The 15,790-nt window shown below is 37.8% G+C and overlaps 1 protein-coding gene across 1 annotated transcript in view; it reads left to right on the forward strand.

Moving 5' to 3' along the window:
* The window catches only part of RPGR (retinitis pigmentosa GTPase regulator), a 62,915-nt gene that overhangs the window by 41,239 nt on the left and 5,886 nt on the right, over positions 1-15,790 (forward strand). The window contains exons 15-17 of the mRNA XM_052663358.1: positions 8,511-8,645; positions 10,374-10,431; positions 11,726-11,814. Of these exons, the coding sequence (XP_052519318.1) occupies positions 8,511-8,645; positions 10,374-10,431; positions 11,726-11,814 (282 nt within the window). The remainder of the gene's footprint in view (positions 1-8,510; positions 8,646-10,373; positions 10,432-11,725; positions 11,815-15,790) is intronic.

The following is a 15,790-nucleotide window of genomic DNA, read 5'->3' on the forward strand; positions in this document are numbered from 1 at the left end:
TGTGTTGATTGTAGTGCCAAATGTGGTTGCTTTAGTAGTAGACTTAGGATTAAATAGGGTGGATGACAGAAGTGGAGCTCATAGAGGAAAAACCTCCAAGGAGACGAGAAACTCTTAAGCTCAAGTACAGTGGTAAAGGTCTGGGTGTTCATCTTCCACTCAAGAGATAATCAGCCTCAATACTGAAATGATGCTCTTAAAATATGTCCATCTCAGTATTTGAACCAGTTGAGATAACCATTTGTAAACAGCGTTTCTTAGCCTTTTCTTTACCTTTCTCTAGCCAAAGACAATGGAGAAGGCAATGGCAACCCACTCCAGTGTTCTTGCCTGGAGAATCCCAGGGACGGCGGAACCTGGTGGGCTGCCGTCTATGGGGTCGCACAGAGTCAGATACAACTGAAGCGACTTAGCAGCAGCAGCAGCAGCCAAAGACAAACAAAAAAATTGTGCTGTTTTAGAAGCAATCATTCATGCAGGCCTAGTGCTTTGGTTAAAAGAGCACTGGCCTAGTCATCTTCAGACCTGAATTAATACTTGGCTAAGTAGGTTGGAGTAACTAGTTCCCTCTTTATTGTCCACATCTGCTGGTTGATCAGGCTTTTACTGTACTTTATCAGTGATCATTTCTGAGGCAAGTATGAGTTGTGTATGTAGAATTCATTGAATTACAGTTTCAAATGAGCACTGTGGCAGAAAAATAAGGTAAGATACAAAGGAGGACCACAGAAACATCTGCCGCTGCAGACTGGCAGCACTCCAGGTGAGTGTAATTGAAATGTTCTCTATTATTTCACTATAGAAATAATTGATTTCTATACTGTATTTCTATTACTGTATACATGTAGATTAAAAATAAAATGCTACCACGGAGGAAGGTGCTGTAATTCCGTCGTTTCCTTCTTTCCATTGTGAAAGTTAAATGTGATATTATATGCCCAGTACCTGACACATAACTTATATTTGGTGCGTATTATTCGGTCAACAAATATTTATGTACCAAGCACCAAAAAGAGGACAGAAGCTACCCCAAATCAGGTGGATCTCAAGAAGTGAGGGCTACTCTCAGTTAACCTCCTGTGGCCCTCCAACCTATCAGGGACTTTAGGTAAGTATAGATTTCTTGAAGGAACACCAGGGAGAAAGAGTTCCTATAACTGCCTTAACTGTTGCTTAACAGTATTTCCCAATACCCCTGTGTTCTTGGGCAGATAGTTTTATCTGCCCAGTGATAAAAATATGATTTGAAGATGAATCTCTGGCTTTCCTCCATTAAATCCCTTAATAAGAAGAACGTGGCTTTTATACTCTAAGCTATTTCTACAGATAGAACAGAACATTTATCAGCATAATAAGAGTGCTTCATGTTTGGCGCTTCAGCTGCCACCGAGAAAGACAAGGCAAGGGCTTCCCGGGAGTGATAGTGAAATGGTAAATGAGTCATGAAAAGTAAAGCCTACCCAGGCAAAGAGTGGGCTGGGCGATGGAAGCCAGGAGAGTGTTTCAGTGTGACTGCAGCCTAGAGTAGCCTTGAACTAGATAGAGAGGCATGAGACCTTCTGCGTTTGTAAAAGATGTTAAACAGGAGTAAGGTTGATCACACTTGGGCTTTTGTGGCATCCTTCTGTCAACAGGATGGAGGGTGGAGTAGAAAGGGAGAGGACCAGTCAGGGATAGCAGTCAGAAGGCAGTTGCAGTTGAAGAGGCAGAGACTGAAGGGGAGCTGGACTAGGACAGTAGGGTGGAGAGTTGGAAACGTGTCATTATGAGAGATTTAGGGGTAGAATTGGAGGGCTTAGAATTGGGTAAAGATATGGAGCTTGGGGGGAGGGAAAAGGCCAAGCTTTTCCTGTTTCTGGCTTGGAGAATTGGGAGGAAAGACTGCCAGGCATGGAGGCTGAGAACTGAGGAGCAGGGACAAATTGAGGAGACTGCCTGGGGCTTTTTCATCCAGGAGATGTTCGATAGACAAATAACACATCTGGGTCTGGCACTCAGGGAAGATGCTGACTCTCACCAGCTTATGCATGTAGTTAAAACTGTGGATTTGAATGAGAGGCAGCATTCAGAATGTGAAAAGAAAAGAGAACTGCAGAGAGAATTCAGGGAAACATGAGTAGGTAAGGGCAGGTTGAGAAAGGGAAGTCTGAGAAGGAGCGAGGGTAAAAACACTTTCTAGGAGACAGGGATCCTCAAAGCCAAGGAAGAAGGAGCAGTGGAGGGCCACAGGGCTGGGGCAGAGCCCACGTTGCATCAGAGTGAACTCCAAGAAGTCTGCCTTACAGAGACGTAGAATCAGAACTAGATTTTGAGAAATAAATATCAAAGAGCTCTGCTGGCATATTTCTCAATTTAGGAAGGGAAATGTGTATTCCAGAGAGTTTGGAGCTCTGGGGTGAAAAATTCTAAATTTTTATTTGCTATTATTATATATGATGATACATAAGAATAGGATATTACTGATGTGAGCTTATCAATTAAAAAGTGTGCAATGCTTTAAATATCAGTAAGGGTTTTTAAAAAAAAAAAACAAAAACAACTCTGAGGGCAGCCATTACAGTCTGCAAATTATTTGGGCAGAGTCGGTTCAGAGCATGGGCCTGAGTTCCTGTCCCAGCCCTTACTGATTAGCTGAGTGGACACCTGGAAACGTTTTTTTTTAACCTTTCTGAGTTTTACTTCCTTTTAGTAAAGGAAAGAGGGTCTTTTAATAGTTAAGTTAGTTAACATATGGAACATGTTAGAGATACTCAGCAAATGCTAATCTGTATCACTCTAATTATCCTGTCTGATCACATCAGGTTAGGTACAATGCTATTGTCACGAATCTCCAAGTCACTGGCCGATGTGCATGAATATAGTTTCATGTGCCTGTAAACCTTACTTTTATTTAAACACAACATAGCAACCCCTCAAAAATTAGCTTATGGAGGTAGGTCCATGGGAATGAAATAGATTACAATAATGATAACCCTTAACTATGGGGTGGAGTGAAAATCCTGTTACACACCATACATGAGTCAAATGCCGCCCCTCAGCATTTGAACCATGATGAAAGGCTGATGGCATTCACATGGTTAGCCTCAGCCTAAAATTTAGATATTAGTGCTGCCAGGGGACCAGAGTTCCCTCTGTATCCTAATTTTTTTAATCAAATAGTTAAAAAATAAGACACATAAATTACAATCATGGATCATGTGTTTGTTTAAGATAAAGAGGAAGATAAATCTTCTAAGGAAAAACAGGGGGAAATAATAGAGTAAAGCTGAGAACAAGAATAAGATTACATTCCTTTTTTCAGGCCTCTTTTCAGAGTCTTACTGTAATGTATTTGCTGCTGAAAATATAGGATTAGCAATGAAGTAACAGATTGGCACATAGAAAGAAGGGGAAGTTTAGAGATAATGGTGTCATTAGAAGCAAAGAATTGGGTAGTCACAACTGGCAGCCTGTGGGTGCACTCCAGCCTATCGATAGACTTGTTTGGTATACATAGTGATTTTATAAACATTTGAATCAGATGCCAACATTGAAATTTCAGATTTTACATTGAAAACACTTGTTTTGTGGGCTTCCGCTTGGAAAACCTGAGTGTCTACAAGTATCATGCCTGGTGGCAACACAGACCTATAGCCCAGTGGAGGGACAGGCCTTCTTCCCTCTCTTGGCTCTGGCTGCCAGGCACCTGGCAGAGAATAAAGGGATGTGTTACAAGAGTAGAACAGAGAACTGTACACTTTAAATGAGCTACTTTCTATTGATAAGATCTGGGACATGGCAAAAAGTGTCCAAGCTTCTTGTTTTGTGACAATCCTCCATGCACACTTGGGATTCTATCTTACTTTTTGTAGAATGGACTTCACAAAATCACTTCTGTTTACATACAAATACTTATTTGCTCATGTTATTTTCTCTGTCAACAGTCTTTTTCATCTTGATACAGACCCTCCTAGATAGGTGTTGATAAATGTCATTTTTCCATTTTACAGACAGACAGTAAGTAGGTAGGTGCCTTGCTCAGGCCAAGAGAGGTGGAGCAAGGCTTAGAAAACAGTGTTTAGATCTTTGTGTTTAGTGCTCTTCCCACTCTCCACTCCAGTCTCAGTTATTTCTAGTGTAGTTAAAACGTGCACTTATATGTCAGCTCTTCTTGTCCTAAAAGAAAAATACCTTGAAACTGATATTTAAAAATATGTACTTTCCCACCTGATGACTTAGGTATAAAGTTCTATGCTGTATTTTATTTTGTTATTTGGAAAATATTTTCTGTCCTCTGTGACACTGAGGCAAGTCATGAATCCAGAATTGTAGAGCAAAATTTTACACATTATAGTCTTTTTTTTTAACTTAAAAAAACTCTTGAAATTAATACATAGGCAAGTATATATCTCATGCATATATAGTTCAATGTATTTTCTACAAACTGTACACACCTATATAGTCAACATCCAGATCAAGGAAAAGCACAGTGTCAGCTCCCTAGAAGCACCTCTTCAATCCCCTCTCATCTGCCACCCACTCCAGGGTGACCACTTGGCCAACTTCTGATTGCAATCTCTAGTTTTTAAAGCATACAATATATTCATTTCTTAAGGAAACTGAAACCTTTTGAGAAACATTTAGTTTCTTAGTATTTCCCCTAAGAAATGTAAAAACTATCACCCTGGTCTAGACCAAAGACTGCGGAGAAGGCAATGGCACCCCACTCCAGTCCTCTTGCCTGGAAAAATCCCATGGATGGAAGAGCCTGGTAGGCTGCAGTCCATGGGGTCGCTAAGAGTCGGACACGACTGAGCGACTTCACTTTCACTTTTCACTTTCATGCATTGGAGAAGGAAATGGCAACCCACTCCAGTGTTCTTGCCTGGAGAATCCCAGGGATGGGGGAGCCTGGTGGGCTGCCATCCATGGGGTCGCACAGAGTCAGACACGACTAAAGCGACTTAGCAGCAGCAGCAGCAGACCAAAGACTGCAGGTCCCCTCGCTGTGTCTGACCAATGAAACAAGGGTTCTTTTGTGGGAGCCAGGCCCAGTCACTTCTTCACTGGGGTCCTAGCACAAAGATGATTTCCCGTAATCACTCCAGAATACCTCTTTACATCTAATGTGGTTCTGGTGACAAGAATGTATTTAAACTTTATCCTTTCTTTTTATAAAATGACAGTATTCTGCCAATCTCTCCTAAATTGTTTCAGTTTGAAGGTAAGTGCTGTATGTGATTTAAAGTAGTTGTCCAGATATGTATAGATTAATTTTAAACGTGCTTAAGTAAGTGCAAAGTGCTACAATTGATGATATGATTTCAATCGCAAATGCATTTTCTAAGTGCTTTCTCAAACTTAGAAAATGATATAGTTCCAACAGTTCTTCATTGTTATAGATTTACATAAAGTTAATGAGTAAAATTGTATTGGGTTGGCCCAAAAGTTCTTTCGGTTTTTAAGGTATAAATAAAAGACACATTTTTCATTTTCACCAAGAACTTTACTGAACAATGTGTTCACCGATTTGTTCCACTACCTTCTGCCATTTTCCAGGCAACTTAGTAATTCTGTCTTCCCCAAATTTTGTATCTTTTTGAGCAAAAAAATGTTCTAGGTGCCTTAGGGAATTGAAAGTTTTCCATTCAGAGAATTTTGTAAAGACCAGAAGGGCATCTGAAGGTGCAATGTCTGGTGAATACAGTGGATGAATCAGAACTTCCCAGCCAAGCTGAACAGTTTTTGTGTGGTCATCAAAGAAATATGTGGTCTTGCATTATCCTGATAGATGATGATGCATTCTCTGTTGACTGATTCCAGACAGTTTTCAATTGGTCTAATTGAGAGCAGTACTTGTTGGAATTAATCATTCAGTTTTCCAGAAGGAGCTCATAATAGAGGACTCCCTTCCAATCCCACCACATACACAACATCACTTTCTTTGAATGAAAATCAGCCTTTGGTGTGGTTGGTGGTCTCTTCCATTCCACATTATCGTACAGTATCCACTTTTAATTGCTTACAATTTGTTTTAAAAACAGAATGTTTTTGTTTTTCATTGAGAGTTGGATGCAGAAATAGTCAAGGTTTTTTTTTCCCACTTAGTGCAACCCAAACATCAAAGCAATGAACATAACCAAATGGGTGCAAGTGATTTTCAACATTTGATTTGATGATTTTGAGTATGTCAGCTATCTCTCACATGGTATAACACTGATTCTTTTCAATCTTTCGATTTGATCACTATCAACTTCAACTGGTCTGCCTGACTGGGGAGCATCATCCAGCAAGAAATCTCCAGCATGAAACTTCGGAAGCCACTTTTGACACATTCAATCAATCACTTCTCCATACACTTCTCCATACCTTCTCCATACACTGCACAAATCTTTTTCTTTTTTACATTTCTGTTGTATTTTTACCTTTCTTGAAATAATACAGCATAATATGTTGCTTTTTTCTTCCATCTTCAATATCAAAATGGCTACACAAAAATTCACCAATTTTGATGTTTTTTAATGTATGCTGATATGACAGCCATCACAATACAATCTAACAAAATTGTTTTGAATGAAGTTAAAGACAACTAAGTGCTACTAGAGCCATCTTATGGGGAAATAAAGAACCTTTTGGCCAACCCAATAGTTTATTATAAAAAAAAGCAAGATGTCTTGCTTCTAAAATCAGGTAAAACTCCATGTTTCTTTTCATAATAGCATGATATCCTATGGTTACATTAATACCTTAGTAGACTAGCACAGTTACAATTGACCCAGCTCCTAGATTATCCAAACTGTCCAAGAAATGAGGACTTTGATGGGACACAGCTCACTGCCCCTCCCTCTGGGAGATAAGTGGGCAGAGTCTGAAGTTCTCTGTCTCAAGAGCTCTGTTCCTTTCTAGTTGGCCTTCAGATAATGTACATTTATAAATACATCTACTTATCAGACCTAAGTCTTAACTCTAGTAATCTTGTTTCCCATTCTCTTCCAAGGTGAAGTGATCTCTGATTATTTCATTTACTGTCACGTGCATTTGGCTAGCCATAATATGTAAGTCACTTAGAGGGGAAAGCATGCAGAAGAAGAAGAAAGCTTTAGGAGTCCTTGGTAAAGAGTAGCTCCCTTGTCATGAACCCTACCCAACCTAAACACGTAGCACATCCTTCAGTGTAACTCTCTACCCTGTTGCCTTCTCCTGTATTCCCCTCCTGAGTGCACTACCTCATGACCTTGATTAACCAAAATTAAGGCCTCCCACAGTAACTTCTGAAACTCTTTCTTACAATCTCAAGGCTTCACTTCTGGATTGCTTGTCCTCAGTTGGGAGTGCTATCAGGCCATACCCTTAGTACTACTGGCCTGAGGATGCCACTTATATGTGTAACTGAGGTGTGAAATACATTCTTTCCCTAGCTTGAACTCTCACAATTGATATTTTTTTTCCAGGAAAAAAAAAGGTGAGTTTATTAGTAGAGACATTCTTTTCTAACCACCCAATAAAGATTCTGTTGGGTATCAGGCTTCTCCTTAGCCAAATAGCCACTAGGAAGGTGACCATGAGCAGCTAGTTACAGTGTTGAAGGGATATAAAGGACCTATATGGTCTCAGGCAAATATGGCTAAGGTGAACTTTGTGAAAACATTCTTCAAAGGAGTGAATGGCACAGATTACTTACTGTGTCACCTGTTTTAGGGGCCATTGTGCCTTTAGTGAAGTGCATAAATGAAAAGCGTAGGTAAAAATGTCCAATAAAGAGTCCTGTCTCTTAATGACAATAAATAAGCAGTTTTGTATCCAGAACATGAAATGGCAAAAAATATATAATAAATATAGAATAAAGGGTAAAACTAATATTTTCTTCCTTTAATGAGCATTACATGATTTATTATCAGTCTACCAAGTCCATAGATAGGCTATTTTATAATTTAGATTAACTGGACAGGAGCCAGCTGGACAAAGTTCTGCCTCTGTTTGCTTTTCCATCTGCTTCAAATAACCAAGAGAAAACCACTTAAACTGCCTATGTCCCTTTATCTTTTTCCCAGAATGTAAGTAATTATAGTTACTTCTCTCTTGGGTACTGGTGAATTGTACTTCTGAAGTGATTTTAAATTCCTATGTTTTGGGAAATGAACATAGTATATACATAGGATTATATTATAATGCTACAGTAGCTAGAAAGCTTTTGAACTTCTCTAATATTTAAAAGCATTCTTTTGAGACAGCCTAGAAAGCATTTTGTTTTTCCAGTTTAACCTTATCGTAGGTGCAGAAAAGAACTTTGGTAACCTTAGTCATTGAAAATATTGAAATAGAGTAACTAACATGTATAAAATCCTTGGTAATATAGTAACTTGATATGGGACATGGATTATTCAGTATTTTACTTCTTTGACTTTCATATTTGAATTCATAGTCTGTGTGTTCTTTGAAATGGTATAAATTATTATGACAGCAATATCACATTTCTTATTTTTTTAAAAAAGAAAATTTCAACTCTTCCTTGATTATCAATTTTGTCACAGGATCATGAACTTTTCAAAAATGAAGACCTGGTTGAGGAAACTGACAAATATACAGAAGGCAAGAAGAAAGATACAGAAGACAATAAAAGTGTTCCTAAAGACGATCACTGTGACCCTGACAACTCTGTTAAAAAGGTATTGACAGCCAGTAAAAATGTATGATGATATGTACTTAAATCCTGAGATCCTGCTCAAGAAAAAGCTTATAGGTCTCCTGGTCTCTGCAGAGGGCAGATTCCAACTTCCATGGAGAACAGAAATACTTCTGTGAATGACTTTGTTCATATACTGTAGGACAAAACTTAGGCAGATGTATGAATCGGGCACCCTTTTTTTCTCTCTGGCATTCTTTCCACACTTCTTGGTAGCATTCTGTTGTTCAGATGAGTGAAAGTAAAGTAATATGGGCCAGTATAGTACACTCTTGAGAAATTAACCAAGAGATTCAGCACCAGGTCCTTGAAATGGTAAAATTACAACATGAGCAGCCCAATACTAGTGGCAGAAATGGGATGTGTATGTGCACACATACATGTGTATTTTTACATGGCCATGGACAAATGAAAGTTGTTCACAGCAGTGTTTGAGGTTGTGATTGGTTCTGCACAGATGTGGTCTGGGAGAAAGTATTATAGGAGGAATGGGAGGAGGCCTCCATGAGGAAAAGAAAGTAATCCTGAAAGTGGAGCTAGAGATGCCGAAACAATCACTTCCAATTGGCAGATTTCCCTGAGTGACCCTGCTAGGAGACAGGTGGTAGGTTTGAAATCATTCATTTTCTAGCACTACTCTGGATTCATTTCAGAGGTATGGAATTCAGAAACCCAAACCAAATGATACTGTATTGATTCATTTTCATTTCATTTTTTAGATCAGTTGTAAAGAGCTCTGAGTTAATCATGCTATCTCATTAATGAAACACTACCATCACTTGTCTGTGTGAGGCTCTTCTCTCTTTATTTAAATTGATTCCCTTTGAACCCCACATTCCCCTTTTCCTTAACACAGACAACCATTAAAACATGCTTTCCTTTTATTTGAATGTGTACTTGTAAAACATATATTGTTTTGTATGTATGTATTTTTAACTTACGAAATGGTATTGTGCTCTAGAGGTCATTCTCTCCTTTACTTCCTTCTTTTTCCAAGACTCCTTTCACTGAGGGAAAAATATATTCTAGCAGTTATTGTTTTCTTTCAGAATAAGGGTAAAATTCTGTTTTATAAGGAATATTTATGAGTTCCAGTTATGGTGGTCCCTGAAATTATTTAGCTTGCTGCTGCTGCTACTAAGTCGCTTCAGTCGTGTCTGACTCTGTACGACCCCATAGATGGCAGCCCACCAGGATCCCCCATCCCTGGGATTCTCCAGGCAAGAACACTGGAGTGGGTTGCCATTTCCTTCTCCAGTGCATGAAAGTGAAAAGTGAAAGTGAAGTTGCTCAGTCGTGTCTGACTCTTCGCAACCCCATGGACTGCAGTCTACCAGGCTCCTCTGTCCATGGGATTTTCCAGGCAAGAGTACTGGAGTGGGGTGCCATCACCTTCTCCGATTATTTAGCATAGAATTCATTAAATTTCAATTTGACATTATAAAATGTTGAGCTAATTCATATACCAGTCAATGTTCCTGAATCTTCTTTGAGTAGAATTCTTGAATATACAGTTCTTGTTAATCATACAGTTTTATGCTAGTGAAGGATATTAGCAATTATCTAAAGTAAGAGTCCAGCAAAGAGAAGTAATGTCACACGTTTATGTTATTAGCTAGAGACAGACTCTAGAACTCTCCTTAAAACCAAGACTAGGTTTTCTAGCCCAGCACAAATGTTTTTTATTACATTGTTTCTTTATTGTTTATAGGATGAAAAAATCAACCGAGAGGAACGAGCCATTCATGAATACAATGAAAATCCAAAAGGTGTGAACATGTTTGACTTCGAAAGCATACTTTTAAAAAGGCTAGATACATAGCATACTACATTCATATGTACCTACAGATATATATATATATACTGTGCTGTGTAACTAAGCACATAGCTGACACACATATATTCTGTTGTACACTTTTTATTGTCACATGACCCTCATAAGCTATGAAATAAGTGGCACAGTATTACGTGTTCTCATTGATCACCACCATAGCTTCTTTACATGGAAATATTCCCATCACTCATGGCTGCTCATGTGTCAGTGTTAAGTGATTTAGAACAGCCTTTTTACTACTTGTTTTTTTTCAATCAGTACTATGAGATTGGGCATTTGTCCCAGATCCTCATTTATATGTCTGGTGAGCTCTGCCAGACCCTGTCACCAATGTCCATGCTGGCCTAGAGCCACAGCAGGCCATCCAGTTATTTCCCCCAGAGCCTAGACCTGAGTCTTTGATGGTACCACAGGCGTTTCAGAGGAATCCTTTCCCAAGCCTCACTGCTGGTGTCAGAGAACAGGTGCCGCAGAACAGAAGAGACTGTGACTGCATTTGAGACCTGCAGTGTCTACACCCAAAGCTTTGGTGTTTTTGCTCTATGAGCCCTGTGTTATTTTCCACTCCATAACATCACAGTGTGCTTTTGCTGCAATGTCATTACAAATAACTCTCCATAGTAGATCTCATCTGAATTTAAGCAAAAGAAAGAATAGTTCCCCTAATACTTTTTTCCTTCTAACTTCTGCAGAAAAATAGTAAGTTTTAGAATATTTTAAGTAAAATGTTAAAATATTTGTCATTGCTAAGTATTCTACACCCTATAACCTAAAATGTTAAAAAGAAATTAAATTTAAGATTTAGGCTGTTGATCATATAAAATTAGAAGGATGCACATGCTTCATGAGTATACTTGCAAGATCATTATTCAGCTATGTAACATATGGGTTAATTTGAAACACCAAAAAATATAACATGTCCATTTGGGTACAGATAATTTCATTGCAACTAAGTTTATTATTTTAAAAGGTACTTTATATTTTACTTTATACCTTCCCTAACATTTACAATTATCTTTGCTATATTTGGGTACTGATCATCTAAACATTTACAGCATTGGTTAGGTCATTCTGATAATTTTGCCTTAACTTTTCAAGAAATATGCAGTTGTCCACTACTCTTTAGTATTACCCCATAATTCATGGTTGGTAGTGTTTCACAGAAAGCAGCAGGACTTTTCTTTTTTTCATTAGTTAGAAAAAAAATTTCATAATATATCCTATCATAGGAAATATGTGTGATCGTGCAAAGAGTAGCTCTTCAGAAATCCTGGAAGATAGCAAATCAACACCAACTAAAGACATAAAAAAATCGAAGGTAAGTGAAATGAATTTTTCATTTAGTGTTAAGGCCAAAGTATTGAATTGCTTCTTCTACTTTTATATAATGATCCGCATAATTTAACTCCCTTAATATGAGTTTTGGTGGCCCAAGAACCCTGATGGCTCAGAGGTTAAAGCATCTGCCTCTAATACGGGAGACCTGAGTTCTATCCCTGGGTCGGGAAGATCCCCTGGAGAAGGAAATGGCAACCCACTCCAGTATTCTTGCCTGGAGAATCCCATGGACGGAGGAGCCTGGTGGGCTACAGTCCATGGGGTCGCAAAGAGTCGGACATGACTGAGCGACTTAACTAACTAACTAACTAAGAACATGTGATAAATTCCAGGTGATGTTTCACGTTTTTAACGTGCCTATTTACTTATTGGACATTATGATTCAAGATTATGATTCAAGTTGCTGTGCCAAAATGTAATAGCATGTTCCTTTCAATCATCCCATGCATACTGATTTATCATACAGGAAAAGATACGTTAAAGAACTCTATTGCTTAATTATAAGAGTATACTATCCTGAGAGTCTAGAATAGAGTAAGGCTAAGTAAGACAAGAAATAGGATGAATTAAAAAAATTGATGATTGTGCTTAGAAGACAACATGCTACTTCAGTGTCTCCTGACTGATACTTGTTTTGGAGTTTTTACAAGTCTGATAGATAACGTTTCTTCTTCTTGGAAGTAAACTAGTCTTTCCACTTGAAGAAGAACTTTATTTAATCATGAGACCACATTTCCAGGTAAAAGTGTTAGAAGGAAACATGGAAAACAAGAAAAATGAAAAGCTTTGTTAAATTCTTATTCAACCTTAGGTCTCAGCTTAAATGTCATTTCCACAGAGGCCTTTTGTGACCAACAGCACTTATATAAATTATGTCTCATTATTATTCTCTTGCATAGTACCCTTTTTCTTATACTTCTTAGTTTTTGTCACAGTTTGCAATTACATAGTCATTTGTTTACTTTATGTCTCTGTCTCCCCACTGGCCTTCAGCTCCATGGGGACAGAAACTATTTTCTGTTTTGCTTTCTAGTGGCACACATCACAGTTCCTGGTATATGACAAATGCTCAGTAAACATTTTTGGTTGACAATGAATTGTAAAATGTAAGGGGGTAAGAAAGAGGAAAGAATGAAGGTAAAGCCAGGAGCCATCCTTAGGGTAGTAAACAGTCATCTTTTGCCATCTTTGTGGGTAATATGCCACTCTGAAATTTCTTTCAGAATTACTTCAGAAATGTCAACAGTTATTTTAGCCCAAATATCCATATTGTTATCTTTTACTAAAAATTTCTTCATGACCATTTTTATCTTTCTATAAGTATCTTACAAGTCTGGATTACTGTACCTAAAGATGTCTTTGACCTGGCTCAAAGGACACTTCAGAATTATCCTTTTTAGAATCATAATGAGCATCGCTAGAACATTTCATCAGGATTTAGGAACTTTCTAGATTTTCTGTCTAGTAGAACAGAACATTTAACAGATACTCCACCACTACACTTTGTAGCTTTCCTGTGAAAACTTTTTTCAAATATAAAGAGCTCAGGGAGAGAGTCTGGCAAAGAAAATCAAATATGAGGGAAAAGGATGAAAAGTAAAGGAGTCAGGAGACATGAGAATCCAAGGAGAGGAAACGTGAAACAAAGCAGCAGAAAAAAAAATAACTGAAACACACCTCTGACCAAATGAAAATGCTTATTCTAGAACACGTGGTCGAGTTTAGGGAACGTTTCAGGCTCTCCAGTCTTCAGCATTGTCGGTAGATGGTAGCATTTGAATATATGGGCCAGGGGAGGCCTGAGCCAGAAAAGGAATGCCGTGTGGCAGGCACCTGTAACAGCAGGCCAAGTAGGGAGCCCCGCCGGCCCACGTGACAAAGGGGAGGCAGGGCCAGGACACAGTCCAGGCTGAAGAGTTCAGTCTCAAGCTTTGATTCTGCTTAGTTTCTCATTTATACATAATGTAAAAATATAATTCAGTAAGTACATATGTCCTTGGCTAAAGAAACAGAAAGTAATGAAAATTATATTTTTAAAAGTCAAGCAGTAATAAATATACTTCCAACTTAAAGAATAGGCTGTTATTCTATATATTTTAAAAAGGTAATAGATGATTTGGATGAGATTTTTTCCAATCCTTCCCACATGATATATTTTAATTTACAATGTCTCTAATCTATTTATACCATCTAAGCCAAACAAATCAAGCTGTTTTTAAAACTTGGGAAATAAATGATGCATTAACTCATATCAAAATAATTATGTGTTTGAAATTTTATATCCCTTCCCTTAATTAGACAGCCACTCCAAAGATAATCTAAAAACAAACAAAAAAAAGAAATAATTACACTCTTGGTGTCTGCAAGACAGAATTCACCATTGAATTTTGTTTTGATGATTTTAAATGTTTCTGATAGCCAGGTTAGGACCCATGATTTTAATTGGTGGCAGAGATTTTTGATGATTGTTATATCTGGAAATTTCCAGATACTGCTTTTCCAAATTGTAGCAAATTTGGATCCACAGTTAGCCACTAAGAAAAATGTGTTATTGGCTTAATTTCCACCTAAGTAAGCTAATGAAAAAAGTAGGAAGCTTCTTAGCCATTAATAATAATTTCTTCCCATCATGAAATTAGTTTATTTATGTATTTATTTAGCATACATTTACTGGAAGCCTCTTATGTGCCAGGCACAAGGCTGAAAGCTGCAGATATACAGAGGTTAAAAAACCACTGCTGTCCCTCAGAAACTAGCTAGAACATGGCAGATTCCTGGATAATTCCCCATACCAGTGCAGAGTCAATTGATTTCTTATTCATTGTCATGACCATAAATACAAGAAGCTGACATGAGAATTTCTCCACCAAAAATTATGTATGTGGGGTCTTACCTTTCCTGATGGCTTCCTTTTCTCTGATACTATGCTTTATTCACCATGGCAGCACAACTCAGCACGTTTGCCCCAAGTACACAGCTTTACTGTGTTGTGAAGAAAAGCTTAGATCAATTACACTAGTTTCCTGCTGCTATCAGTTTTCTCAGGCTTAATACATGAGAGGATCTCTTTCATACCCAGCCAATAATTACTCCCCTGCTTTTTAAAAATAGCTTTATTTAGATATAATTGACCTAAAATGAACTATGCATTTTTGAAGTATGTAGTATGATTAATTTTAACATAATGTGCACCCGTGAAAGCATAATCACAATCAAGAGTATGAACAGTGCCATTATGAGCAGACGGTTCTTTGTGCCTCTTTGTAATCTCTGTCTACACCCCACATCCCCCTGCCATACTCAGCAAATCACTGATAACTGTTTTGAGATTCATCCAGGCATGTATCAATAGTTCATTCCTTTATATTGCTGAGTGGTCCATTTTGAGTTAATTTCTTATTGTGGTAAAGGTATGGATTGAAGTTCTATTTTTTTTAAATTTTTGTATATGGACAATTATTCTAGCATCATCTGTTGAAAAAAGAATCCTATCCCTTTTCTACTGAATTGCCTTCATACCTTTTTCAGAAAGCAATTGATTTTTTACGTATGAACTGATTTCTGGACTCTGTATTCTGTTCCTTTGATCTGTTTATCTTGTGCCAGTACCACAGTGTCTGGATGACTGTAGCTTTAATGTAAGTCTTGAAATCAGAAAGTTAGTCCACCAGTTTTGTGCCTTTTCAGACATATTTTGGCTATTCTAGACCTTTTGTACTTAAACATGTGAATTTTTACAGTTTGTCAATGACTGAAAAAAAAAAAGCGTGCTGAGATTTTGATTTGAAATTGTTTTTGAATCTATAGATAAATTTGGAGAGAATTACTATTTCAACAATATTAAGTCTCCTAATTCATGAACATGACATTTCTCTTATTGATGTCTTTTCAAATTTCCTTTTGCAATATTTTGTTGAATTTTTCTTAACATGGAAGTTGAGGTCACTGATTGAGAC

The sequence above is a fragment of the Budorcas taxicolor genome, chromosome X (assembly GCF_023091745.1).
Source record: "Budorcas taxicolor isolate Tak-1 chromosome X, Takin1.1, whole genome shotgun sequence".
NCBI lineage: Eukaryota > Metazoa > Chordata > Mammalia > Artiodactyla > Bovidae > Budorcas > Budorcas taxicolor.